The sequence below is a fragment of the Dipodomys spectabilis genome, unplaced genomic scaffold, assembly GCF_019054845.1.
Source record: "Dipodomys spectabilis isolate Male_0828 unplaced genomic scaffold, ASM1905484v1 ptg000388l, whole genome shotgun sequence".
Classification (NCBI taxonomy): Eukaryota; Metazoa; Chordata; class Mammalia; order Rodentia; family Heteromyidae; genus Dipodomys; species Dipodomys spectabilis.
The window spans coordinates 2,421,488-2,448,111 of record NW_024871065.1 but is presented as its reverse complement, the minus strand read 5'-3'; the positions used below and the strand labels follow the sequence as shown (position 1 = coordinate 2,448,111).

The following is a 26,624-nucleotide window of genomic DNA, read 5'->3' as shown; positions in this document are numbered from 1 at the left end:
ACACTCACCCCGGCGCCGTGTACCGCGCACACTCACCCCAGCACGGGGAACTGCGCACACTCACCCCGGCGCCGTGTACCGCGCACACTCACCCCAGCACGGGGAACTGCGCACACTCACCCCGGCGCCGTGTACCGCGCACACTCACCCCGGCACGGTGTACCGTGCACACTCACCCCAGCACGGGGAACTGCGCACACTCACCCCGGCGCTGTGTACCGCGCACACTCACCCCAGCACGGGGAACTGCGCACACTCACCCCAGCACGGGGAACTGCGCACACTCACCCCGGCGCCGTGTACCGCGCACACTCACCCCAGCACGGGGTACCGCGCTCACTCACCCCAGCACGGGGAACTGCGCACACTCACCCCGGCGCCGTGTACCGCGCACACTCACCCCGGCACGGTGTACCGCGCACACTCACCCCAGCACGGGGAACTGCGCACACTCACCCCGGCACGGTGTACCGCGCACACTCACCCCTGCGCCGTGTACCACACACACCCGGCACGGTGTACCGCGCACACTCACCCCGGCGCCTTGTACCGCGCACACTCACCCCAGCACGAGGTACCGCGCACACTCACCCCGGCATGGGGAACTGCGCACACTCACCCCGGTGCCGTGTACCGCGCACACTCACCCCAGCACGGGGTACTGCGCACACTCACCCCGGCACGGGGAACTGCGCACACTCACCCCGGCGCCGTGTACTGCGCACACTCACCCCGGCACGGTGTACCGCGCACATTCACCCCGGCACCGTGTACCGCGCACACTCACCCCGGCGTCCTTGTGCACTGTGCGCACTCTGGTGTCCTTGTGGTGTGCGCTCACCCCGGCGCCGTCGTGCGCTCACCCCAGTACCCTCGTGGTGTGCACACTCACCCCGAAGCCCTCATGCACCCCGCACACTCACCCCGTGTCCTGCACCGTGCACCCACCCCAGTGCCCTCATGGGTGGCTGTTAAAGGAAGGTAGACATGTGTGGGCCGTGTGCAGCCGTCTTTTATTGTGAAATACACGTCTTTATCCTTGTGTAAACCCGGCATGTCCCACACAGTTTGAGTGACCGCGAGGACCCCCTCCTGGGACGGGACAGAGCCTTCTAGAAGCCCACGGAAGGGGTGCTCACCATGCAGACAAGTTACAAAAGCCCACTGTGCCAATCACGCGGGCACCTCGGACCTGACACATTACAGCCACAAAGAAGACACCAGATAGGCCCAGGCCACCTCACGCCGTTCATCACCCCATCCAGGGCTGGAAGACATCGCAGCATCCACTGGGCTCACCCTGGTCATCCCTCCAGCTGTTCCAGAAATGTATTCTCCACTGGCCGTTGCACGAGTCCACTGGTGACAACAAAGAGCATGTCACACAGGCCCCACGTTCTCAGAGGTGCCTGACAGAGGCCCGCTCCCTGGCCCTGGGGCTCCATACGGCCATCTCCATGTGGCCATCTCCCTAAGGCCCAGGGGCCTCCACGTGGCCATCTCCCTGAGGAGAATTCCATTGACTTAGTTGTGATCCTGGAATCAAGCCTAGAGTGTCACACGTGTGGGCCTGTGCCCCATGGCGTGTATCCCTCAAATTGTGTGTGTGCGTGTGTGCGTACAGGGGCTTGAACATGGGGCCTAGGTGCTGTTCCTTAGCGTCTCTCGAGGCTGGCACACTTACCACTCAAACCACACCTCCGTGTCTAGTTTTTGGCTGTTTTACTGGTGAGAAGAGTCTTCAAGACAGTTCCGCCCCAGACTGGCTTGGAGCCGGGGTTCCCGGGCCTCAGCCTCCTGTGTGGCCGGGATGACAGATGTGGCCCAGTGCACCAGCCGTGAGGGGCCTGGTCTCCCTGGGCCGCCCTTCCACACCTTCCCTGGAGCTGTCGCTGGCTAGCATCTTGGCTCACAGGAAGGGGATCTGGCCCTGGTCTTAATTTCCATGCATCTGGGCCATCTGCATTAAGAAGATTCCAGAAGCCGCGTGCTCTGTGTCAGGTCTGCGGTGGCCTCTCGTGCACACGTGTTTTGCACCCATATTTTTTTAGGTGTTTGCAGCAGCCATGCAGGGAAACCTGCACCCTCGGAGGTGGAGTCCTGCACCTCTCTGGCCATGTTCTCAGACTTTCCACAGCTTGATAAGGAAACATAAAACACAACCCTGGCCACGCCACCTGCCCGGGGCCTTCACCAGCTTTTGTCAGGGGCTCTTGGCTTGCAGGGGCAGCGGCCACTGCTGGGGTGTGCACCTCACTTTCCATCTGTCCGTCCTTGCAGGAAAGCCGTGCTGTACCCCAGCCATGGGCGGCCAGGGTGGTGGGTGCCAGGGTCGGCCTCGGGTTATGGGGAGGGCATCACACTGGGGTCTGCCTTCCTTCTCCAACAGATGACTTCCAGCCGCCACAGGCATGGAGCCCAGGCTCACTGCTCCCTGGTTTCAGGAGGAGAAATGCGAGGACTCCCCTGCTCTCAATTGAGACAACTGAGGCACAGCTTGGCCCTCTGGAGGGCCGGAGGTGACCCGGGCTCAGGTCATCCCCTCCAGGACGTCTTCCCTTTGCTGCATCGCGGGGTCCCTGGGACCCGGAAAAAGGCACACAGGTTGCAGGTTGTCCCCAGGAACCACAGCCCACCACTGGCTGGGGGCCTCGCCTGGCCAGCTCGAGCGAGGAGAGAGGTTGGCTGGGGAAGTCATGGCAGAGTACACTTGGGGGGAACCTGAGCTTCCTGTCCAAATGACTGCTGGAACCTTCCCCAGAAAGGCACGTAGAAAAGCACCTGTCACTGAGCACAAAGCTCACAAGTAGGACGCTAGGGTGTTCCTCAAATCCATATATATATATTTGCACGTGCAGTCCTACCACGTGGCAGATTCGTCCTTGCGGTTTCTTCAGGTCAGTTTATCTGCAAGTCTTTTTTCTTTCTTTCTTTTTTTTTTTTTGGTGCAGGTACTGGGACTTGAACTTGGGGTGTTGTACTCCCAATGTGGCTTTTTCCTTCCGAGGCTGGTGGTGCTCTACTACTTGAGCCAAGCGTTCGTTCCCACCTTGTTTTTCTTTTCTGATGGTTCATTGGAGAGAAGTCTGTGGGATTTGTCTGCCCAGGAGCTGACTTCAAACCCGTGATCCTCAGAGCTGAGCCTCCTGGGGTGACAGAGGTGAGCCACCAGCGTCCGGCTGCCAGTCTTTGTTGTTGTTCGTTTGCTTGTTAACGGCAAGTTTTCCATGTACAATATTCTTATTGCTAAAAAAATTTGCATACGGATCCCACCGGGTCATTCTCAGACTTCCAGGTGAGGGGTTTCAGTGCTTGAGTGAAGTCATAACTAACTACTCAACAGAACTCAGAAAACATCGGTACAAATATAGACACATAATATATATATATATATATATCTATAGAAAAAACCTTACACATATATATGTATATATACGTATATATATACATATATACACATATATAAAAAAAATACTTGTAGGTTAACCGTTTTCCCGAGGGTTCACCATGCAGGTTTTCTTCATAAATATCGCTTGCCTCTTTCTTAACACTCACGTTCCTAAGAAAGTTCATCACGAAGAAGGAGATGGAGGTGGTGGTGGTGGAGGAGGTGGTGGCCAGTCCTGTGACTTGAGGGGAAGTGGCTTTCTCAGGCCAGCACCTGGATGGGAGCAGATGAGGAGGAAGAAGGGGGAAAAACAAAATTAGCATCAGAGGGGCCTCCGAAAAATCTGGAGAAGATTTCCTTTTCTTCCAAATATGGAAGATACACAAAATGAAGGGGCCGCAGGCATGTGACCGGCCGGCACGTGACAGGAGGGTCCCAGAGCAGGTGACCGGTGGCATGTGACGGGGGCGGGGCCTGTGCAGGCAGGTGACCCGCGGCACATGATGGGGGCGGGACTGCAGGCAGGTCACTGGTTCTTCTGCGCCCAGTCCCAGCTGTCTTCGTTTTCTTTCCGGTTCTTCTCCGCTTCGATGATTTCTTTGTACCTTCGGCGAAAGAAGCCCAACTGCAAGACAGGAAAGAAGGAAGGGCGCAGTTGGTAGTGTTGGAGAGGGGAACATTTTGACTCAGCGTGGCAGCTGTGTGTATGTGTGTGTGTGTGTGTGTGTGTGTGTGTGTGTGAAAAATGGGGCTGGAGCCAGGCGCCGGTGGCTCACGCCTGTAATCCAAGCTACTCAGGAGGCTGAGATCTGAGGATCGCGGTTCAAAGCCAGCCTGGGCAATAAACCACCAGAAAACTGGAGATGGTGCTGTGGTTCAAGTGGTAGAGCACCAGCCTTTAGCTGAAGAGCTGAGGGACAGCGCCCAAGCCCAGAGTTCAAGCCCCATGACCGACCAAAAAAAAAAAAAAATGGGTCTGGAACTCAGGGCCTGTGTGCTGTCCCTTAGCGTTCATTTTTGTCAGCCGTGGGACTTGAACTCACAGCTTAGGCGCTGTCCCTGAGCAATTTTTGCTCAAGGCTGGCACTCAACCACTTTGAGGCATATATATGGTGCCACTTCTGGTTTTCTGGTGGTTCACTGGCGATATAAAGAGACTCACAGACTTTTCTGTCTGGGCTGGCTTTGAACCATGATTCTCTACAGCTCAGCCTCTGGGTAGCAGGGACGATGGGCGTGAGCCACCAGCCCTGGGCCAGGGTTTCTGTCACACTGTGTGAGATCTCCTGAAAGGACAGTTAAGCTTCCTCAATGGTTCATTTGTCTGCTTTTGAACCGAAGAGTACATCTTAAATATAATGTGCTCTATGCTGGGCACCAGTGGTAGAGTGCCAGCCTTGAGGACAAGACCTCAGGGACAGCGCCCCGGCCCTGGGTTCAAGCCCCACAATTGACCAAAACAAAATCCACAGCTGAACCCGGCCGAGTCGGGTGCGTTCTGCACGGCAGCCAGATGCATTTAGTACAACTACGTCCCGACAGATGGCAGCAGAGGGCTGTGTGTTGAAGAACCAGAATTTCTTTTTTTTTTCCTGACAGTTGTAAGATGAGGGTCTTGTGGATGGGGTTGGAAATAAGTGGCCGCGAAGGTGCTGGTCTGGTAGTAGCCGTGTAAAAGGAATGTTGGCTTCCCTTCCTCCCTCCCTCCTTCTTTCTTTTTGCCAGAAGTGGTGCTTGAACTTAGGGCCCAGACAATCATTTAGCTTTTTAATCCAAGGCTGGTGCTCTACCCCTTGAGCCGCAACACCACGTACGGTTTTCTAATGGTTCTTTGGAGATAAGAGTCACAGACATTCCTGCCCAGGCTGGCCTCGGAGCACAATCCTCCAGATCTTGACCTCCTGAGCAGCTAGGATGATAGACGTGAGCCCTGGGTGCCCAGCTTTCCTCTGCTTTTACATTGCCCTGAAATTGTTTAACCTGTAGGCTGAGAGCTAGTGGCTCACGCCTGCCACACTAGCTACTCAGGAAGCTGAGATCTGGAGGATCGCAGTTCAAGGCCAGGCCTGGGCAAGAAAGTCCATGAGACTCTCATCTCCAAGGAACCACCAGAAACTCGAAGTGGTGCCATATATGGCTCCAAGTGGCAGTGCGCCAGCCTTGAGCAAAAGTAGCTCAGGGACAGCACCCAGGACCTGAGTTCAAGTCTCGGGACTGGCAACAAAACAAAGCACAAAACAAACTTCCACTTCTAGGTGGCAGGGGGCCTTGTCTCCCCAATTCTGTGAACTATAAGGGGATCTGAGATGGGGTGGCCACCCATCTGGGAAGCCCAGGGTGGGGCGGAGGCTGCGGGCCCACGGTCCCCACTCACCTTCCACAGCAGCACGGCCAGCAGCAGGAAGATGAGGATGCCGGCCAGTAAACTGATGGCGATGATCCAGCCCACCACGTAGCCCCGAGGCTCCATGTTGTGCAGAGCCTCGAAGACGGCCTAGGAAGCAAACCAGAGCCTCAGTAGGGAAATCTCACTGATACTGGAACTCAGAGCTGGGCACTGTCCCTGAGCTGCTTTTGCTCAAGGCTGGCGCTCTACCACTTGAGCCACAGCGCCATGTCTGGTTTTCTGGTGGCTCATTGGAGATAAGAGTTTCATGGACTTTCCTGCCCGGGCTGGCTTTGAACTGCGATCCTCAGATCTCAGCCTCCTGAGGAGCTGGGATGACAGGTGTGAGCTGAGGGTACCTGGTGGTTATGTAGAATTCTGGGCATCTGCCTTCTGGGACCCAAGCTAACACACCGTGGCACCATCCACATTTGTCACAGGAGATGAGGATATCAGTCCTGTCCTGTGGTCTGGGGCTTATGCCGGTCGTCCTAGCTTGAGACCAGGACTCTGAGATTGGAGGATCAGCATTCTAAGTCAGAGGCAGCAACACTGAGAGATGCTGATCTCCAATTAACTGGCAAAAAAACTGAAGTGATAGAGTGCCAGCCTTGAGCAAAAAGAGCTCAAGGACAGCGCCCAGGCCCTGAGTTCAAGCCCCAGGACCAGAAAAAAAAAATTAAAAATTATATAAAAAAAATCCTTAAAAACCTGACGATGAGAATCTTCCTATTATTATTTTCATTTTGAAATGTCTTTGTCTCTTTTTAAAATTATGACGATGAAGGGGAGGTGCGTTCACGTTTCCCTCCCCCATGGGAGGGGAGAAAACCCAACAAAAAGAAAGAACAATGAAAAGCCCAGGCCAGGCTGTCTGTCCGTCCGTCCAAGCGTGATCTCACACAGCCTCGATCGGAAATGGTGTTCTGGAGGAAGTACCGTGACTCAGCCTCGCCCCTCAGGACGCACACCCCAGCTGCCTTACCCCTCAGGAAAAGACAGGACGTCCCAGCTTCCTGAACCCCAGCTGCCTCACCCCCTCAGGAAGGATGGGGCACCCTGACTTCCTGGACCCCATCTCCGGCCGCTCCGGCCCTGTGCCTAGAGGATTTCCGTCTGCACATAGAGCACCTCACCTGTGAGTTCTTCCCACCGCATCTGTGTCCTCTTGTGGTTTGTTTTTTCTCCTTTTTGTTGGAGCTTAGATTTAGTGCCTGTCTATAAGGTGGGCTCTTTGCAGCTTGAGCCAGGCCCCCAGGACCTTCTCTGTCTCCTTCCTTCCTTTCTTCCTTCCTTCCTTCTTCCTTCCTCTTTCCCTCCCTCCCTCCCTCTCTCCCCCTCTCCCCTCCTTCCTTCTTTTCTTTTTTACTATGGTTGTTTTTCAAGGAGTTGTTTTGTTTTTGTCCAGCACTGGCCTCAGTCTGTGATCCTCCTCATTTTGCCTTCCTGTAAGCTGGGATTATAGGTGTTTGACATCATACCAAGCTTAAGTGTTTTGTTTTGGGTGCATGTGTGTGTGCGTGTGTGTGTGTGCCTGCACGTGTGTGTGTGCCTGCACGTGTGTGTGGTGTGTGTGTGTGTGTGTGGTGCTGGTACTGAAGCTTGAACTCAGGGGCTTGTGCTTTTTCTTTTTATGCCAGTCCTGAGGTTTATACTCAGGCCTGGGCGCTGTCCTTCAGCTCTTGAGCTCAAGGCTAGCTCTCTACCACTGGAGCCACAGCTCCACTTCTGCGGTTTTTGGGTTCATTGGAGATAAGAGTGTCACAGACTTTCCTCCCTGGGCTGGCTTTGAACTGTGATCCTCAGGTCTCAGCTTCCTGAGTAGGTGGGATGATGGGCATGAGCCACCGGCACCCGGCTCAGATTTCATTTTTTCCTCTGGACAATCACTGCTGGAAACTTTCACCTCACAAGGAACCCTACGGAGCCGAAGATTAAACCACAGAAAAGCCTCAGCGGATGGGTGGGTAACGGGACTGGAAGCTAAAGCTGACCAGGCCTTACTCCACCTTAACCCTGCCTCTGCTCACAGATCTATCTCTACCCAGACAGTCTTGGATCCCAGGAGCTTGCGCCGGTCACCCTAGCTGCATGGGAGGCTGACAGCAGCAGACTCACCGTCATTTCTTCCGGGTTTCCATGGGCCACTTCCACCACCCGTAAGGACGGCTCCACCTTCACTCGAGCTCGGGCCATGAACTGGATGACAGAGGCGCTGTCCTGTGGAGCAGATGGCATGTTTTCACCCCAGTGACAGCGACTTTCCCTGACAGACTTGACAGCACCCAGCTTCCACGTCCCACGTTGATCTCAGCGGAATTTCATCACAGCCGGGTGCCAGTGGCTCACTCCTGCCATCCCAGCTACTCAGGAGGCTGGGATCTGAGGATCTTGGTTCAAAGCCAGCCTGGGCAGGAAAGTCCGTGAGACTCTGATCTCCCATGAACCACCAGAAAACCAGATGTGGCGCTGTGGCTCAAGTGGTAGAGCACTTGCCTTGAGCTGAAGAGCTGAGGGACAGTGTCCAGGCCCAGAGTGCAAGCCCCAGGACCAACAAAAGAAAAGAAAAGAAAAGAAAAATAATCTGAATTCTCTGGGGATAGAAAAAAAAATCAGATCCTCCATTTCAGAGGTGAACTTGTGAAGGCCAAAACGATCAAACCCTCAAGTTCCCTTGGCAGGGCCAGATCTGAGGTCAGAAGGAAAATAAACATGGAGCCTGAGGCCCAGGCCAACTGCACATCTGGCCTCGTTTCTGGTCCTCAGGGAGCTGTGACAGCCCAGGGCCCTAGGCTCAGCTCCTGGAAGGAGGAAGAGGAGGAGAAGGAGGAGGAGGAGGAAGAGGGAGGCCAACGCTGGTGTCAGAGTGACAGATAATTCTGCTTTAGTCTCCAGAAACAGTGGAGGCCCAGCTTTGACCTCTGCTTTGATCCAGGCTTTGCTAAGGAGCCTGGCATTAGCCCCTCTTCCCCCCCCCCCCCCCACACACACACTAGAGAAGAAGAAATGCAAGCCGGGTGCTGCTCGCTCATGCCCGCCAAGCAGGCCAAGATCTGAGGATCACAGTTCAAAGCCATCGGGGCAGGAAAGCCTGTGAGACTCTGATCTCCAATAAACCACCAGAAAACTCGAAGTGGCGCTGTGGCTCAAGTGGTAGAGCACCAGTCTTGAGGAAAAGCAGCTCAGGGACAGTGCCCAGGCCCTGAGTTCAAGCTCCAGGACTGGCAAAAAATACAAAATAAAAATAAATTTAACAAAAATCCGTACTTTCCAGACCTGCGAAGTTGGCATTGGCCAGGCGCTCGATAAAAAACCAGACAGAGAAGTCAGACTGTAGAGTTTCAGTATGAGCAGCAACCTGAAGGTGCAAATTAAGCAGCTAGGGAGCTCGTGAAAGAGAAGACTAGGCGGAGTCACATCTGTGTGAAGCCGGGGTCTCTCCAGTCGAGTACCCCCCACCCCGCACATCTGGGTGAAGCCCAGGACTCCCTGGGCCACACACCGCTCCTCCGACATCTGGTATTCCTACAGCAACCAAGGGCGCTGGCAGAAGAGGTTCACAAGGGGCAGCCGAGCTCTGAGAGCAGTCGCACACGCCTGTAATCCCAGCCCTGAGACAGCAAGCCTGGCACAACAATGACAAACCCAAATAAGGGAAAGCAAAGCAAAGTCAAACTAACCCAGAACAGCAGGAGCGTGGAGAAGCCAATTCAAACGCTTTCTACAAAGAAGTGCTTCCTCCTCCTCCTCCTCCTCTTCCTCCTCCTCCTCCTGTCCTTCTCTTCCTCTTCATCCCCCTCCTCCTCCTCTCCTCCTCTTTCTCTCCTTCTCCTCCCCCTGCCCCTCCTTCTCCTTCATTCCTGGGGCTTGTGCTCAAACCTCAGGGCTTTTCCACTCAAGGCTGGCGGTCTGCCATTTATTTGAGCCACGGCGCCACTTCTGGTTTTGTGATGGCTCCATGGAGATGAGAGTCTCATGGACTTTCCTGCCTGGGCTGGCTTCGAACCCTGACCCTCAGCTCTCAGGCTCCTGGGTCGCTGGGCTGACGGGCAAGAGCCGCGGGTGCCAGCAGGGAGGTACTTCCGAGAGGCGTGTTCTCAGACGTACCTTCTTCAGTATTTCCGTGTTCAGCAGCGTGTGAATCTCTATGGTGCGGCCTTCCTCTCTGCCCAGGGCGCTGAGATCACAGTGGATCTTCAGGCAAGAGATCCCTGGCTTCCCACAGTCCTGAGGAGAGAACGCAGACAACTAGCTGTTAGAGAGAGAGAGAGAGAGAGGGGGGGGGGGGAGGGTGGCGCGGGGAGCCAGGCCTGTCATTCCAGCTACTCAGGAGCAGAAATCTGAGGCTCACAGTTCAAATCCAGCCTGGGTGTCCAATTCCATGAGATTGATTTCCAGTGAGCCAGCAAAAAGCTGGAAGTGTATGGGGGGCTCAAATGGTAGAGTGCCAGCCTTGAGTGATAAAGCCAAGCCTGAGCACGGGGCTCTGAGTTCAAGCCCCAGTGAAGACAAAAGACCAAAAACAAGAAGAAAACTGCAGTTGTTCCTTCCTACCATTAGAGGGAGAAATCTTTTCAGAAGAGAAAAAAACCGAAGGGATTTCCAAGGACAGCCAGGCTATTTTATTTTTTTTCATTCGCTTGTCCAGTACCAAATGGCCGCTCATTTTATAGTCAACGTAAAAGGAAAGAAATCATGGGAGATTTTCTTTTGGCTAAAGAAAACAAAAAATATATATAAATTATAAATATAAATTACTGCCCATAGCTCACTCCTGTAATCCTAGCAAGTCCGAAAGCTGAGATCTGAGGTTCACAGTTCAAAGCCAGCCGTGGCAGGAACATCTGTTGAGACTGTTAACTCTAACAAATCACCAAAAAACTGGAAGTGGAGTTGCGGTTCAAGTGGCAGAGTACCAGCCCCAGGACCACCAAAAAAAAAATAAAATAAAATAAAAAGGAAAAATGATGCAGACAGTATAAACTTAGACAAGGAACAGGACAGATGTAAGCATTCCTGATGCATTGTGACCCATGTTTATTGTACTTGGACAACCTGGTCCTCAGATATGTTGTTGGCTATGGGGCTTGAACTCACTGCCTGGGTGCTGTCCCTGAGCTTGTTTTGCTGGAGGCTGGCGCTCTACCACTTGAGCCACAGTGCCACTTCTGGCTTGTTTTTGTGCAAGGGGTGGGGGCTCATGAATGTGAGGTAAGAGTCTCAGGGACTTCCTGGCCTGGGCTGGCTTTGAACCACGATCCTCACATCTCAGCAGCTGGGATGACAGGTGTGAACTGCGGGTGCCCAACTTGGTCCTGGTGATTTTTTTTTTTTGGGTCCGGTCGTGGGGCCTGAACTCTGGGCCTGGGCACTGTCCCTCAGCTCTTCAGCTCAAGGCTAGCGCTCTACCACATGAGCCACAGCGCCACTTCCGGCTTTTTTATTTTTTGCTTATGTGGTGCTGAGGAATTGAACCCAGGGCCTCAGGCATGCAAGGCAAGCGTTCTACCACTGAGCCACCTTCCCAGCTCCTCTTGGTGATTTTTAAAGTCGGTGGATGGCAAAACAGAAGCCATAGTGGAGAAGGGAGAAGTGTGGAGCAGAAGCCCGGGCTCTGCCCTCCTTACCAACACCTTCCTCCCAGACTTGGTGAAGAAAGCAAAGACGGTGTGGAAGATGTTCCCTTGCTCCTGGGGGACGACGCAGGGTGTGGGGTTCTTTTGGAAGGAGCAGTTTCCCTTCTCCTGGGCCACCTGGAAATAAAAGAGAAAGAGGAGTCTTGTGAGAGTGTGGGAGGGAAGGGCGGGGGTGGGGGGGGAGAGGCAAGGGGGACTGGGGAGGGGAAGGAGGTCCTCCGAGGCCCAGGCCGTCTGGCATGGGCCATATGACGGGATATGCTATGTCATTGCCCTCCCTGCTCCACCATAAGTGGGTGAAGAGCCAAAACTCCATCCACAAGGAATGAGGAGGAAGGCCTCCTCACTTGGCACCTGTCCCTCCGCCAGGGCACACGCCTGGCACCCCAGCTCCTGAGGAGCCTGAGATCTGAGGATCACAGTTCAAAGCCAGCCCAGGGCAGGAAAGTCCATGAGATTCAGATCTTCAATGAACCACCAGAAAAACCAGAAGTGGTGTTGTGGCTCAAGTGGTAGAGCGCCATCCTGGAGCAAAAGTAGCTCAGAGACAGTGCCCAGGCCCTGAGTTCAAGGCCCACAACTGACCCCCCCCCCCAAAAAAAAAGCAATATTTGGGGGAAAAAAATCACACCAGCCTGAAACAGTCTGTCAGGAATGGCGAGATCTCTAACATAGAATGAAGTATTTAGGGAAGATTTCATGACTGTTCCTTGAGTCCAGTTGGTGTGTGTGTGCAGTGTGCGTGCATGCGTGCGTGCGTGCGTGTGTGTGTGTGTGTGTGTGTGTGTGTGTGTCTTGAACTCAGGGCCTGGGCACTGTCCCTGAGCTTCTTTTGGTCAAGGTTAGCGCTCTACCACTTGAGCCACAGCACCACTTCTGGCATTTTCTGTGTATATGGTACTGAGGAATGAAACCTGGGGCTTCGTGCATGCTAGATGAGTGCTCTACCACTGAGCCATGGTGACTATTTTCCTCTGATCAGCTCTGCGTGCTCCCCTTCTTCTCCTGCATCTCTTACATCGGTCGAGTCCCATGCGCCCAGGGACACGGCCTCTGGCCTTTGGGAGAAAGGAGAGGCCCAAAGCTCTTCCCGGCGTCTGCACAAGGACGAAGGGATGAGCCACACGCCCGTAAAGCCCAAACCCTGCCTCTGGAAAGATATGACCCTTTGCCCCGACCCCAGAGCAAACACCACGTGTGGGTAGGAAACCAGACAGTTGATGGTTCTGGGAACTAGAGCCCAGGATGAACACGGCCAGCACCAATGGCGGGCAGTCCAGGCAGGCTGGGCACCAGTGGCTCAGGTCCCCATCTCTGCTACTCTGGAGGCTGAGCTGCGAGGATCGTGACTCGAAGCCAGTCCCAGGACAGACAAATCTGAGAGACACTTATTTCTAAGGAGCCAGAGGAAAGCTGGGAGTGGAGGTGTGGCTCGAGCGGTAGAGCACCAGGCAAGAAGAGCAGGAGGCCCTGAGTTCAAGAACGCACGCGTGAAGCCAATGCTCATCCCGGACGGGGGAGGGTCACTCGGAGTCCAAGGCTCCGTCTCCTCACCCCCAAGGCCCATCGCCAATAAAAGGGAAATGGAAGATGGAACCAGCGTCATCTCCGAGATGGTTCTTGGGTAAAAAGCTGGATGGGAGAGCCGAGGTGGTGCTGGCCAGAGACCAGGGTCCAGGGACCATGGTGGTCGCACATGTGTTTCTAGTTACCTCCTGTTCCCCTATTCACCATTGGCTCTTGGGGCCAGGCGACATTCCCTCCCACCCACTGCTTCTCCAGATCACATTACATCAACACAGAGATGACAACTGGGTAAACAGAGGACCAGCCCCCCCCCCCCCAACTCTGCACGCCCTCTGGGGTCGGGAGGCCCAGGGCATGTTTCTGCTGATCCGAGCCCCTCCTGCGCACCCAGGGACCGTCACCTTCCCACGGTGGCCACAGCAACATTAACTTCAGGACCGTAAAGTTCGAAATAAAGATCAGTACAGGAGCCAGACGCCGGTGTCACCCTTCGTTGTTAGTTTGGGAGGCTGAGATCTAGAGGTTGGCAGTTTGAAGCCAGCCCGGGCAAGAAAGTCATAGCTTTCTTGTTTTTGTTTTTTTTTGTATTTTTGCCAGTCTTGGGGCTTGAACTCTAGGCCTGGATGCTGTCCCTGAGCTTTTTTTTTGCTCAAGGCTAGCACTTTACCTCTTGAGTGAGCCACAGTGCCACTTCTGGCTTTTTCTGCTTATGTGGTACTGAGGAATCGAACCTAGGGCCTCATGCATGCTAGGCGAACACTGTACCACTGAGCCACACTCCTAGCTCTGAGGTCGGATTTTTTTTTTTTTATGAAAAAAAAATTTGTGGACAGGCCGCCACAAATGCTTCTCCTGCTGCAGATAACGAAGGATACATTTTGTAAGCGGAGCCCATCTGCTGGTTGGGATCATAAGAGTCATCCCCCCCAGCCCCCCGCCTCCTCTGGAGGAGACATAGCATGCCTGAGATCTGAGATCTGAGCGTGTGTGTGTGTGTGTGTGTGTGTGTGTGTGTGTGTGTGGTGCATTGGGACCTAGGTGCTATCCCCTAGCTTTCCTTTGCTCAAGGCTGGCACTCTACCATTTGAGTCACAGCTCCACTTCTGGCGCAGCCCCCCCCTCCCGCTGGGTTAACTGGCGATAAAGAGACTCATAGAGCCTTGCTTGTCGGGGCTGACTTTGCACTGCCACCCCACATCCCGGCTTCCTAGACAGAGAGAGGAGGGTCACAGGCATGAGTCACTGGTCCCCCACTTGTGAACCTGTACAATAATAGAGCAGAGAAACCCCACCACTCCAGGGGCTTCCTGGGAGGCCTGAAATGGGGTTCAGGTTACCTGTCTCCATGATTAAAGGGGAGGAGACGGGGCGAGCTCCCTGGCAGCCAGGGAGATAACTGCTGCTCTGTGTCTGTGAGGCAATCTCTCTTTTCCTCTCCTTTCTTTTCTTTTCTTTTCTGGTCAGGACTTGGAGCACATGTCAGAGGAATCGACTTCCCGTGCCTGCTTCCCGAACACACATAACAAGCCCTCAGCGGGTCAAATGAGAACCATGTGTCTTAGCCCTGGCCGATGAGCTCTGTTTATCCTCACTGTAATTTCCTGCTGCTGACTTCCTAACAACCCAGCCTGTTTCTACACCAGCAGGGCTCCGTGTGGGGTTGCCAGGCGGGAGAGAGGCAATGGCTGAGCAGGGAGGAGGGGGTGCTGGTACTGGGTGGGGCTTGGACCTAGGGCCCGGGCTGCTGGGTGAGGCAGCCTCCTGCTTCACCTAGAGTTTACATAACATCACCCAGAAATAAATATGATCCGAACCAGGCACTGGTGGTTCACGCCTGTCATCCTAGCCACGTGGGAGGCTGAGATCTGAGGATCATGGTTCAAAGTCAGCTCTGGGCAGGAAAGTCTGTGAGATCCTTCTAATGCATCTCATGCATCTGTCTGTCTGTCTCTCTCTCTCTCTCTCTCTTGCTCTCTCTCTAACACACAAACACACACACACACACACACACACACATAGCCAGAGGTAGAGCTGTGGTTCTAGGGCAACAGTCTTGAGTGAAAAAGCTCTGGGATGGCTCTGAGTTCAAGTCCCCATCTTGGTACAAAGCAAGAACAATGGTAGCGGCAAGTTCCTCCTGAAAGCCATCGTCTTAGGAGCTCATAGCTGGCACTCTGCTACTTGAGCCACTGCGCCACTTCTGGTTTTCTGGTGGTTCACTGGAGAGAAGAGTCTTATGGACTTTCTTGCCCAGGCTGGCTTTGAACTGCAATCCTCAGATCTCAACCTCCTGAGCAGATGGGGTGACAGCTGGGAGCCAGCGGCACCCTGCATAAGAAGACTTCTTATATCGTGAACCAATCGACCTTGCACAGAAATTTTAGATATTCCGGGTCTCCAGAGTGCTGGCTGAACTCAGGTCCAGAGCGCTTGCACTGTGGGCTGTCACGCTGGAGCAACACCACATGAAGGCAGGAAGAGCTCCAGGTCTTTGGAAGCAACCAGAAAAAAGAGCGCGGGGGACTCACCACCACGTCCTGGACTTGAAATATCTCTGCCCCCATGGAGGACAGACGGTTGGGCAAAGAGAGGCTGACGGAGGAGCCTGGGAGGGCGCTCGGGCCGGAATTGTAGACCTGCAGATGAAGCACAGGTAGTGTGTCAGAGGGATGCACAGACTTCCATCCTGTGGTCATTCATTCTGGGGGCAACGGCCCTGAGGCTGGAACGGAGTGGCCCCTGGGCACTGTCCCTGAGCTCTGTGTGCCATGGCTCAAGTGGTAGAGTGCCAGCCTTGAGCAAGAGAGCTCAGGGCCAGGCCAGGCCCCGAGTTCACAACCCCATACCTGACAATCATCATCATCATCACCATCATCATCATCATCATCACCATCATCATCATCATCACCATCACCACCACCATCATCATCATCATCAACATCATCATCATCATCATCATCACCATCATCATCATCATCAACATCATCATCACCATCATCATCATCATCATCATCACCACCATCATCATCATCATCACCATCACCACCATCATTATCATCATCACCATCATCATCATCATCAACATCATCATCACCATCATCAACATCATCACCATCACCACCACCACCATCATCATCATCATCAACATCATCAACATCATCATCACCATCATCACCATCATCATCATCACCATCATCATCATCATCATCATCATCATCATCATCATCACCATCATCATCATCACCATCATCATCATCATCAACATCATCATCATCATCACCATCATCATCATCATCATCATCATCAACATCATCATCACCATCATCAACATCATCATCACCATCATCACCATCATCATCATCATCATCATCATCATCATCATCATCATCATCATCATCATCATCACATTGGCTGGGCCTCATGAGCTGGTCTCCTGGGCATACCTGGAGGGTGATGTTGAGGGTCTGGAAATGGCAGTCCAGGTCTTCCAGCTGCACGAAGTTGGACTTGTCCACAGACTCCCCATACACAAAGGAAGATGGAGACACGATCCTGAGAGAGGACAGAAGGACGTCAGTGTCCAATGTGGGCTGGGGACGTGCCATGCCATCCCCAGAACCCCATCAACCACGTGGGCCAGAGATCCACTCGTATTCCAGAAGCAGAGCCTTCCATGGGAGGGCCCCTGTGTTCCGATGGTGGCTTCCGTGGAAGGTCCTCGTGTTCCCGGACTCACCCTGTCCTGGAGGACTCACCCTATCACGGAGGACTCCTCCTGTCATGGAAGACTCACCTGGTCCTGGAGGACTCACCCTGTCATGGAGGTGTCCACTTCGTGCAGCAACGGCACTGTCAGCATGAGTGTGTTGTCATGAATGGCGTCAGCGCGCTCCACATTCCCACTGGGTACAACAAGAAGAAGAGTGGCCATGAGCCAGCAGCCAGCACTGGACCTTCACCCGGACATTCTCCACACCACCCTGTGTGTCCCTCAGGTAATTATTGTTATTATTATTGTTATTGTTGTGGTTATTGGAGCTTGAACCCAGAGCCTGGGCGCTGCCCCTGAGGTTTTGTGCTCAAGGCTGGTGCTCTACCACTTTGAGCCATAAAGAGGGTGCCGCTTTTTGAGTAGTTCTTTGGACTTTCCTTCCCAGGCTGGCTTTGAACCTCAATCCTCAGAATCTCAGCCTGGGGTCAGATGTCTCATGAGTCCTCTCTGCAGGCCCCAGCTTGGTAGGCAGGAAGATGGTGGAGGAGGAGGAGGAGGAGGGAAGGCCGATGCTCCCTGACTGACTATTCAAACTCCATCTAAACTGGGATTAGGAGAGGGTGTTTGAGGATAGGGAGAAGGCGGGTGGGAGTGGGGATGTTTATCTGCCTTGTTGGGGTAGAAGGGAAGAGGTCCCCCCCCCGAGGCTCTGAGGTTCGGATTCTGGCTGGTCCTGATCTTTGGGGTCCACACCGTGTCCTGGCCTCCCTCGGCTGAGCCCGTGTGCTGGCCTGGTATCTGAGAGCTGCACTGGGGCTGGTGGGGAGGAGGAGCGGATACTAAAATAGCCCTGGCGTTCTTCTCCTTCCCTCTCCTATTGTTCTCCACAATGATACCCTGTGATTCTGACCCTCCAAGGCTGCCGCCCCTGACCCAGGCCCGACATCTGTCTGTCTTCTGTACATCGGGTGACATCAGCCTCTCACAGAGGCTGCCACAGAGCCGGGTATGCCAGCTATGCATGAAGCAGAGCTCTTAGGATCTCAGTTCAAAGCCAGCCTGGGCAAGAAAGTCCGTGAGACTCTCATCTCCGATGAACCACCAGAAAACGGAAGTGATGCTGTGGCTCAAGTGGCAGAGTGCCAGCTTTGCACATAAAAGCTCAGGGACAACACCCAGGCTTTGAGTTCAAGACTCAGGATGTTCCTGCCTGGGCTGGCTTTGAACCATGATCCTCAGATCTCAGCCTCCTGAGTGGCTGGGATGACAGGGGTGAGCCACCAGCACTCAGCTCTTAAATCTTTTATTTTAAATGCAACAACAACAAAATCCAGTAACTTTGTTCCTTGCCTGCTTACCTCTGCGCAGTCACAATGAAGCGGAGTATGTCCTCGTCCCCAGACAGGTGGCTAGTGTCAAAGATCATGCTGAACTCATACTATAGAAAAAGGAAAAGAAAAAGGTTATTTGGCTCCCACAAGCACTCCATCCTCCAAGAGCTATAATGTTCTGCTACTTCTAACTTCTGGAAGCTGTTATTTATTTATTTACTTAATTAACTATATTTATTGTGCATCCATACAGAGCCACTGGCACTGGTTAAGGGGAAGTTTCTGACTCCCACAAATAGATGACTTGAAGTGCTAACTAACTCCCAGCTAAGGCAATCTGGAGGCAGCGTGTTTGTGAGGTAATTGGGTTGAGATTAAGTTGTGCGCTTCTTATGATTCAATTAGTGTCCTTGCAAGGAAAGAAAAGATGAATGGCAGACAGGAGGATGGAGGGTAGAGGCCAGCTCGGGCCAAGTTAGTTAGATCCCCTAGGAGGTCCTGGTGGCTCACGCCCATCATGCTCGCTACACAGGAGGCAGAGATCCGAGGATCGCGGTTCAAGGCCAGCCAGGCAGGAAAGGCCATGAGACTCTCATCTCCAATAAACCACCAGAAAACCAGAAGTGGTGCTGTGGCTCCAGTGGTAGAGAGCCAGCCTTGAGCACAAAGAGGCTCAGGGACAGCACCCAGGCCCTGAGTTCAAGACCTAGGGCTGACAAAAAAAAAAAAAAAGGAAAGGAAAAGATGACGGCAGTGCTGCCACAGACCTTGGGGGCTGTTGGGGAGAGTCAGGGGAGATGGTGCAGAGCCAAGGTGGTGGGGTGCAGAGCCGAGCGCCGTGGGTGAGTGGGGCCCAAGCACCTGCTCCTGCTACTTACCTTGGACGCAGACCTCATGAACGGAAATCCCACACTGCACTTGAGAAAGTCGGATGCCAGGAGCTCGCAGGAAGTGCCTGTGGCTTCCTGGAAGAGAAGCAGCACCGTGTTGGCCACGTGGTTGGGGTGTGTGTCGGGGGGAGGGAGGAATCATTTCTTTTGGGGGTGGGGAGGTTGTCAGCTGAGGAACCCAGGAGATGTGCTGTTGCTGCTGTTTTTCCCCTGACAAATCCTCCGCCTTCTCCTCTGCCCGCCCATCTTTTTCCATGCGATTCCCCAAGAAGGCAAGCATGGAGAATAAAACCACTATGAGTCAAACTGATAGTGTTGTTTGGTCCACACTGGGTGACTGGAAATCCCCTAAGGCCTGGATGGAAAGGCCGCCCAATTTTCCTTCGGGACCACTGTCTAGAGGGCCACTCCTTCATTCTGCCTTTTAAGATCTTGCAGAAAAAGAAGGAGACCTGGCTAGCTGGTAGGGTGCTGGCAGCACACCCCTGCAATCCCAGCTGCTGAGGAAGGGAACTGAATTGGAGGCTGGACGCATCTCACAGCTCCAGCAGAACAATCCAGATGGATTCTTATCTCCAGCAAGCCAGCAGAAAGCTGGAAGGGGGTACAACTCAAGGGGCAGGGTGCCCAGCCGAAGGGTAAAAGCTGGGCAAGAGCGTGAGGCCCCGAGTTCAAGCCTCATGACTGACAAACAAAAGACCAAAAACAATAAAAAGAAAATTCAACCCAAGAAACATGGAATGCCAGCCAACATGGCTTCACCACTTTAGTTGATTTTAATTCACTCATATTGATTTCAATTCACTTAAGGCTGGGTCCATTTAATTATCCTCTTTGTCCACTTTGAGAAGAAGGCCCGCCAGCTCCCAGGGAACAGGGAGGGGAGGGGAGAGACTCTTAATTGAACTCTATCTATCTATCTATCTATCTATCTATCTATCTATCTATCTATCTATCTATCTATCTATGTATTTTGTCCAAGTATCTGATACTTTAGCTCACCGGCTGGTGCTCTACGATCTAAGCCTCCAGCACTGAACTCTCAATTGTGCAGCAGGCCCCATTTTAGGCCTTTCAGGATGAACGGATTTATTTATCTATTTATTTTGTGGATTGTGGGGCGCAGCTTGAACATGGGGCCTGGGCGCTGTCCCTTAGTGCTTCACTCAAGCCTGAGGCTCTACCTCTTGAGCTGTGGCTTTGCTTGTGGCTGTTTTTTGGTGGTTAAAGGGAGAGGAGTCTCATGGACCTTCCTGCCCTGGGCTGACTTCGAACAGCATTCCTCAGATCTTGGTGTCCTTTGTAGTTAGGACTGTAGGTCCGAGCCACCAGTTCTTGATTTTTTTTGTTGCAGGTTTGTTTTTTGGTGCTGGTCCTGGGGTTTGAACTCAGGGCCTTGCATTCTTGCTTGGCTTTTTCAGGCAAAGCTAAGACTCTAGCCTTGGGGCCACACCTCTGCTTCTCTGCTTTTTGATTTTTTTACTTTTGGTTCATTGGAGATGAGTCTGGTGGCTTTATTTTTTTTTTCTTCCTGGGCTGGTTTTGAACCATGATCTTCATGTCTCAGCCTCTCTGCTAAGCTAGAATCATAGAGTGCTGGGCTTGTGTAAAAGCTCGGGGACAGTGGTCAGGCCCTGAGTTCAAGCCCCACAACCATGGAAAAGAAAGAGGGCCCCAGATATGCTAAACTGCAGGAGGGGGATGGAAGGGCATGCATTTGACAGGGGCCGGCCGTGAACCTTGAAGTGGCTGGAAATCCGGAAACTGTTCCTCTAGGTCCTGAGCATTTCAGACAAACTGTAAGCACCTGTTCCTCCATGTGTGGCAGGCTAGGTTCATCCCACCCCACATGGCCGGGTGCACCCCACAGCCTGAACAACAGCCCCCTAAAGGGAGGCAGGCTTTTGAAAACTTGCCAAAATGGCTGTTCATGATCTGAATCTGAGTGGACCCTTGTATGCGCTGTGTACCTGGCTCATAGGAAGGGGAAGGGGGAGGGAGGAGTGGGGAGAAAGGCTTTTAAAGGGTGGTGTTTTGGGGCTGGGCAGGTGGCTTAGTGGTAGAGTGCTCGCCTAGCATGCATGAAGCCCTGGGTTCGATTCCTCAGTACCACAGACACAGAAAAAGCCAGAAGTGGTGTTGTGGCTCAAGTGGTAGTGTGCTAGCCTTGAGCAAAAGAAGCTCAGGGACAGTGCCCAGGCCCTGAGTTCAAGCCCCAGGACTGGCAAAACAAATTTAAAAAATAAAGGGTGGTGTTTCAAAGCGTGAGACAGATCTACAGTTTGTAGAATTGCTGGGGGCTTACACCTGTAATCCTAGCTACTCAGGAGGCTGAGATCTGAGGATCACAGTTCAAAGCCAGCCCTGGGCAGGAAAGTCCATGAGACTCTCATCTCCAATAAACCACCACCAAAAACTGGAGGTGGCGCTGTGGCTCAAGTGATAGAGTGCCAGCCTGGAACAAAAGGAGCTCAGGGAGGGCATCCAGGCCCCGAGTTCAAGCCTGGGACTGGCACACAAAAATCCATCCATTAATGTGATCTGCCAATGGGAAGGCAGAGCCATGCCCGGGTCCCCGTGCTCAGCCCAGGCTGTAACTCTCCCCGTGAGTCCCCCCACAGCCGCCTCTTGCAGCAACCTCAGCCAGGCCTTTGGAAAAAAGAACGACAAGGTTTTCCTTGGCACAGAGCGAAGATTTCCTGCCCAGCCCCACAACTCTGAGAATAAACACCTCCCACTCCGGCCCCGCTTCCTCCGTCTTGCAGCCGGCTCTCTGCCCCTCGAGCAGAGAACTGGTATCTCTGATTCTCCTTTCTCCACGGCTCTATGAACTGGCCTTCCATGGCCTTAGGGAGTGGAAGGCAGCTGTTTTCATCTGGAATGTTCTGGATAAGGGCTGCGGTGGGAATGGGGGGGCGGTCAGCATCTATGAGCATGTGTTGGTACTTGCTGGGCTTTTGTGCACAAGGCTGGCGCTCTACCACTCAAGCCATGCTTCCACTCTCGTCTTTTTGCTGGTTAGTGTGGATCTAAGCATGGTGTGGACTTTTCAGCCCAAGCTGGCTCCAAACCTCAGTCTCCTGATGGGCAAAGTGGCGGCCAGACCACCGATGTCATCAGGGAAGCATTTGCATCACACTTTACATTTGGGCAACACTCCCAGGTGAGAGCAAAGGTCCTATGAACGTCTAACAATGGAAGCCTCCCCCTATCCCACCCCAAGGGCGCATGCCTGGTACCCCAGCTGCTCAGGAGGCTGAGCTCTGAGGATCGCGGTTCAAAGCCAGCCAGAGCAGGATAGTCCATGAGACTCTCATTGCCAATGAACCACCAGAAAACCCAACATGGTTCACGTGGTAGAGCTCATGCCTTGAGCTGAAGAGCTGAGGGACAGCGTCGGGGCCCAGAGTTCAAGCCCCAGGCCCAACACACACACACACACACACACACACACACACACACACACACACTCACACACACACCACATGCCAATCTAGAAGACAGCTGCCAAAAAAATGGCCCTCAGCTTTATTTACTGTCCCTAAACCTTCAGAGTATAGTGGAGGATACTGCAAACGAGAAGAAAGGGCCGAAGGCAAACACAGTATTCTCCAGGCGGAAAGGGGCATGTTGACATCTGCTCCCGAGTCAATATTTGAGAATTGTCGAAGCACATTTATTCCTTTATTTGAAATACCCTTAACTGTGTTCAGATGTTTAAAAAATGACTATAAATCATTTTAGGAGCAGCAAGAACTTGCGATGAAAGTAAAATGAACCCTTATTTATCTTTTTTTTTTTTTAACCTGGATTCCTTTTTTTATTTAGTTAGCTAACAGTTTCTTGAATGGCATACTTCAGATATTCTAAGTTTTTAGACACCTCCACACTCAAAAGTTTTCTGACCCAGAGTGAGAACAAGGAGAGAAAGAGACGACGAGGTCTGCACCAAATCTCGCTGGGCCTGGGGTTCTGGCTCTGCGGGGGATGAGTCCTGAGGATCACGGTTTGAAGCTAGCCTGAGCAGAAAAGTCCAAGACTCTCATCTCCAGTTAAGCACCCCCAAAGCCACAAGTGCAGGTATGGTTCAAAAGGTAGAGCCCCAAGCCTTGGGCAAGAAAAAAAGCTCAGAGCCTGAGTTCAAGCCCCAGACCTGGAGAAAAAATTAAAAAACAAAAAACAAAAGAGCCAGGAGAGAGGCCTTGTGGAAGAGGAGTTAGGGCCCTGGTTTTGGGGACCCCACCCCCATCTTGACCAGAATCTGGTCTGCCGCCCCTTTCCACGTTCACACAGCCTGTCCTGATCCCTAAGGATGCGTTCAGCCCATTCCTTGTCTGATGGGTGGAGAAGCCCGGCCCCCAGCCCTAACAGGCGTTAACATTTCCTACTGGTGCGTCCCTAAATCCCCATCGGGAAGAGAACCAGGGGTGACTCTGGAAAACTGGCCCACCCCAGTTTGCCCCTCCCTCCACACACTAGAATATTCTTTTCTCCCAGTGAGCAGTGAGGGAGAATTCACTCAGGTGTAATTTGGAAAGCTCTCTCTCTTTTATGTTGGTCTTGGGGCTTGAACTCAGAGCCTGGGTTGCTGTCCCTTAGCTTATTATTATTATTGTTACTATTATTATTATCATTATTATTGCTTAAGGCTGATCGTTGTTACTACTTGAGCTGCACCTCCATTTCTGGCCTCTTGGTGCATCACTGGATATAAAGAGTCTCCCTGGTTGTTTTTTCCGTCCCGAGGCTGGCTTTGAACTGTGACCCTCCCATCTCAGACTCCCGAGTGGCTGGGATGGTAGGCTGGCATTATCACAGAGTGAGAGGTCATCTTCCTGAGAGAGGAAGATGGGTGCTGGGAGGCGGCCGCAGTTCCGGATCTGGCCCGGGCAGTGCCGGTGGACATGGAGGGAGCCTGGCATGGGTCTTGGCCTCGAAGCCAAGGCTTTTGTAGCACTTGAAGGGCACCTTGTTCAGAGAGATGGCGTCTGCCCCAGAGGATCCACCGTGCTTCCTGCCTTCACAGCCCTGCGCACACACACAGAGCAGGAGACGTGACGTCACGAGAAAGACCCGATTCACGGGGAGAACCCAGCCACCCGGCTGTCCTGGCGAGCACTGGACACGAAGACTCATTACCATGCAGAGAAGATGAGCCCAGGCCTGGAAGTCTGGCTGTCCACATAGGCCAGCCCCGCTCTGCTGAGCCTTGCTTCCCCCGCATCGGATTTTAATGTTTTAAGATCATTATGGGGAGGGGGGGACATGCCTCCCTGGGAGGCTCACACCTGTCATCCCAATTTGCTCAGGAGGCTGAGAGCTAGATTGCAGTTCAAAGCCAGCCTGAGCAGGAAAGTCTGTGAGGCTGCTTTTTTTTTTTCCTTCTCCTTGCCAGTGGGTCTTAAACTCTGGGCCTGGGTGCTGCCCCTCAGCTCTTCAGCGCAAGGCAAGCACTCTACCACTTGAGCTACAGCGCCACTTCCAGTTTTCTGGTGGTTCCTTGGAGATAAGAGTCTCATGGACTTTCCTGCCTGGGCTGGCTTTGAACCCTGATCCTCAGATCTCAGCCTCCTGCGTAGCTGGGATGACGGGCCTGAGCCACCAGTGCCTGGCCAGCTTTCTTTCTTTTATTCTTTCATTAGAGATGCTGTCATGTGCTGTGAAAAAAAAAAATTAAAACCAAGACTCCTTATGTGCCCTTAAGAGAGGAAATTGTTCAATTGCTCTCTTGTAGTAAGTCAGTGGAGGGGAAGGAAAAACAACCAGGGGTCTGAATGTGCGTGTTCTAAATTCTCCTCGCCCTCTGCCGGCTCTCTCCATCCACCCAGGTGGCAAAGCACAGCTTTTGCTCTGTTGATGTTTCCAAAGCCAAGCGCTCCCCTCTTTCCCGATGTGGTGAATATACAAACAGAGCTTTTCATGAGGCGAGAGCCGAACCCAGGCGGCCAATGCAAGGCCCAGGTGGCGGCTGTGATTAGAAATAATCACTTGAGTTTCTTACCAGAACCTTCTACCCCGGGCTGGCTGCCATGCAAAGCTGCCTGCCTGCTAAGAATACAGCCAGCGAACCCGCTGGGCTCTGCCTTCTCCAGTGCCCTCAACGACAGAGAAACAATTCAGAATGCTCAGGGCTGGGCCTGGTGCCAGTGGCTCAAGAGGCTGAGATTGCAGGATCACAGTTCGAAGCCAGCCCGGGCCAGTTACCCAGTGAAAAGGTGGAAGTGGAGGTGTGGCTCAAGTGGTAGTGCATCAGCCTGAAGCAAAAAAGCTAAGGGGGCAGTGCTCAGGCCCTGAGTGCCAAAGGCCCAGTTACCAGCACAAGAAAATAATATCAATAAAATAGAAATAAAGACAGGGGATTTACTTTTGACAGTCCCCAAATGGAAGATCAGGAGCTGATTGTTATTCTAGAAACTTCCCTCCACTGGGAACGGAGCCAAGTAAGGTTTTCTACCTGTCGAGATGCAGGAAGTTCAAGGTAAAGTCGTCCGGGCCTAGGGGTGCAGGTCGGGGACAGGAAAGGGGTGGGAAAAACATTGTTTTCTGAGTATTAATGTCTCCCCTCAGGGCTTGCTTAACCAGGGCAAGCGGTAAGTTCAATCCATCATCTTAATGGCTCAGCCAAGAAGTCTAGAAGCATCTCGCCCGGTTATTAACTAGAGACATGGGAGAGTACAGCACAATGGAGACTTGGTGTGTGCCCTGGCAGGGGCGAGCAGCCGGGGTGGAGGCAGGCTGTCGGTCATCCGCTGAGATCCTGAAGGATGAGGTGTGTCTACCTGCAGATGTGTGATTTCCCCAGATTTCCCAACACACTGGGCGCCTTGTGTTCCCCCTATATATGGGGTGGGGGAGGGAAATCTCCGGTGTGGGTTCAAGCCAGGCACTCCCACAAATAAAGCATTACACAAACACTTTACTGTGCAAATCCTTCTTCTGTCTCTCTCTCGCTCTATTCAGATCAGGAAGTGGGTCGGTTTTTATCACCTGGCGCCATCTTGAATTTTGAGATGGGAGACTCTGGGAAAGGTAATGCCCCAGGACTCCCTCTCTTTGATGGAGAATCTGGCTAATTTTCCTTTCATGGCTTATCCTTTCAAAAAATATATACTCTGCTTAAAATAATAAAGGGAATGCCTTTGAACTTCTCTGACAATTCTGCTGTCACATCTCCCACATTAGGCCCTGTCACACAAAGAAATGGAGACATGGGTCTCTTCCTCTATCACCCTGGCTTCCCAGAATCCTCAGGGAGGAGTCTGTCAAAGTGGCGGCTCGACATAAACACTGCCTTGTCCAGGGTAGCCTCCATTTGACAAGAAGCTATTTTAGCTTCAGTCATATTCTGCGAAAAGAATTGTGTTTTCTAGGAACTGAAGGTATGGCTCAAGTGGTGGAGGCCCAGTCAAATAAAGAGTTGTTCTTCTGACAAGTCCTTTTTTTTTTGTGGGTCATGGGACTTGAACTCTGGGCCTGGGCACTGTCCCTCAGCTCTTCAGCTCAAGGTTGGTGCTCTACCACTTGAGCCCCAGCACCACTTTCGGCTTTCTAGGGGTTTATTGGAGATAAGAGTCTCATGGAGTTTCCTGCCTGGGCTGGCTTTGAACTGTGATCTTCAGATCTCAGCCTCCTAAGTAGCTAGGATGACAGGTGTGAGCCACCGGCGCCCAGCTTCAGCCTTATTTTAAAAAAATCTTATATATTTATTTTTACTTTATTACACCAGCTGAGGAGGGTACAACTGCGTAAGTCAT

The 26,624-nt window shown here is 52.8% G+C and overlaps 1 protein-coding gene and 1 long non-coding RNA gene across 2 annotated transcripts in view; both read right to left on the bottom strand.

The window, feature by feature from the left end:
* Positions 1-996: 996 nt before the first annotated feature.
* Positions 997-3,087, bottom strand: LOC122096742. Its single transcript, XR_006145381.1, has 2 exons — positions 1,685-3,087; positions 997-1,359 (listed from the first exon to the last, which is right to left on the bottom strand). It is a non-coding gene; the product is annotated as an uncharacterized LOC122096742 (long non-coding RNA).
* A 41-nt stretch (positions 3,088-3,128) lies between these two features.
* Itga9 (integrin subunit alpha 9) overlaps positions 3,129-26,624 on the bottom strand; it is an 84,338-nt gene continuing 60,842 nt past the window's right edge. Inside the window, exons 18-28 of the mRNA XM_042667334.1 lie at positions 18,859-18,945; positions 18,008-18,087; positions 16,750-16,839; positions 16,381-16,489; positions 15,466-15,573; positions 11,402-11,527; positions 9,882-10,001; positions 7,893-7,994; positions 5,763-5,882; positions 3,904-4,013; positions 3,129-3,821 (exon numbers count right to left, since the gene is read on the bottom strand). Of these exons, the coding sequence (XP_042523268.1) occupies positions 3,915-4,013; positions 5,763-5,882; positions 7,893-7,994; positions 9,882-10,001; positions 11,402-11,527; positions 15,466-15,573; positions 16,381-16,489; positions 16,750-16,839; positions 18,008-18,087; positions 18,859-18,945 (1,041 nt within the window). The 3' untranslated portion in view covers positions 3,129-3,821; positions 3,904-3,914. The remainder of the gene's footprint in view (positions 3,822-3,903; positions 4,014-5,762; positions 5,883-7,892; positions 7,995-9,881; positions 10,002-11,401; positions 11,528-15,465; positions 15,574-16,380; positions 16,490-16,749; positions 16,840-18,007; positions 18,088-18,858; positions 18,946-26,624) is intronic.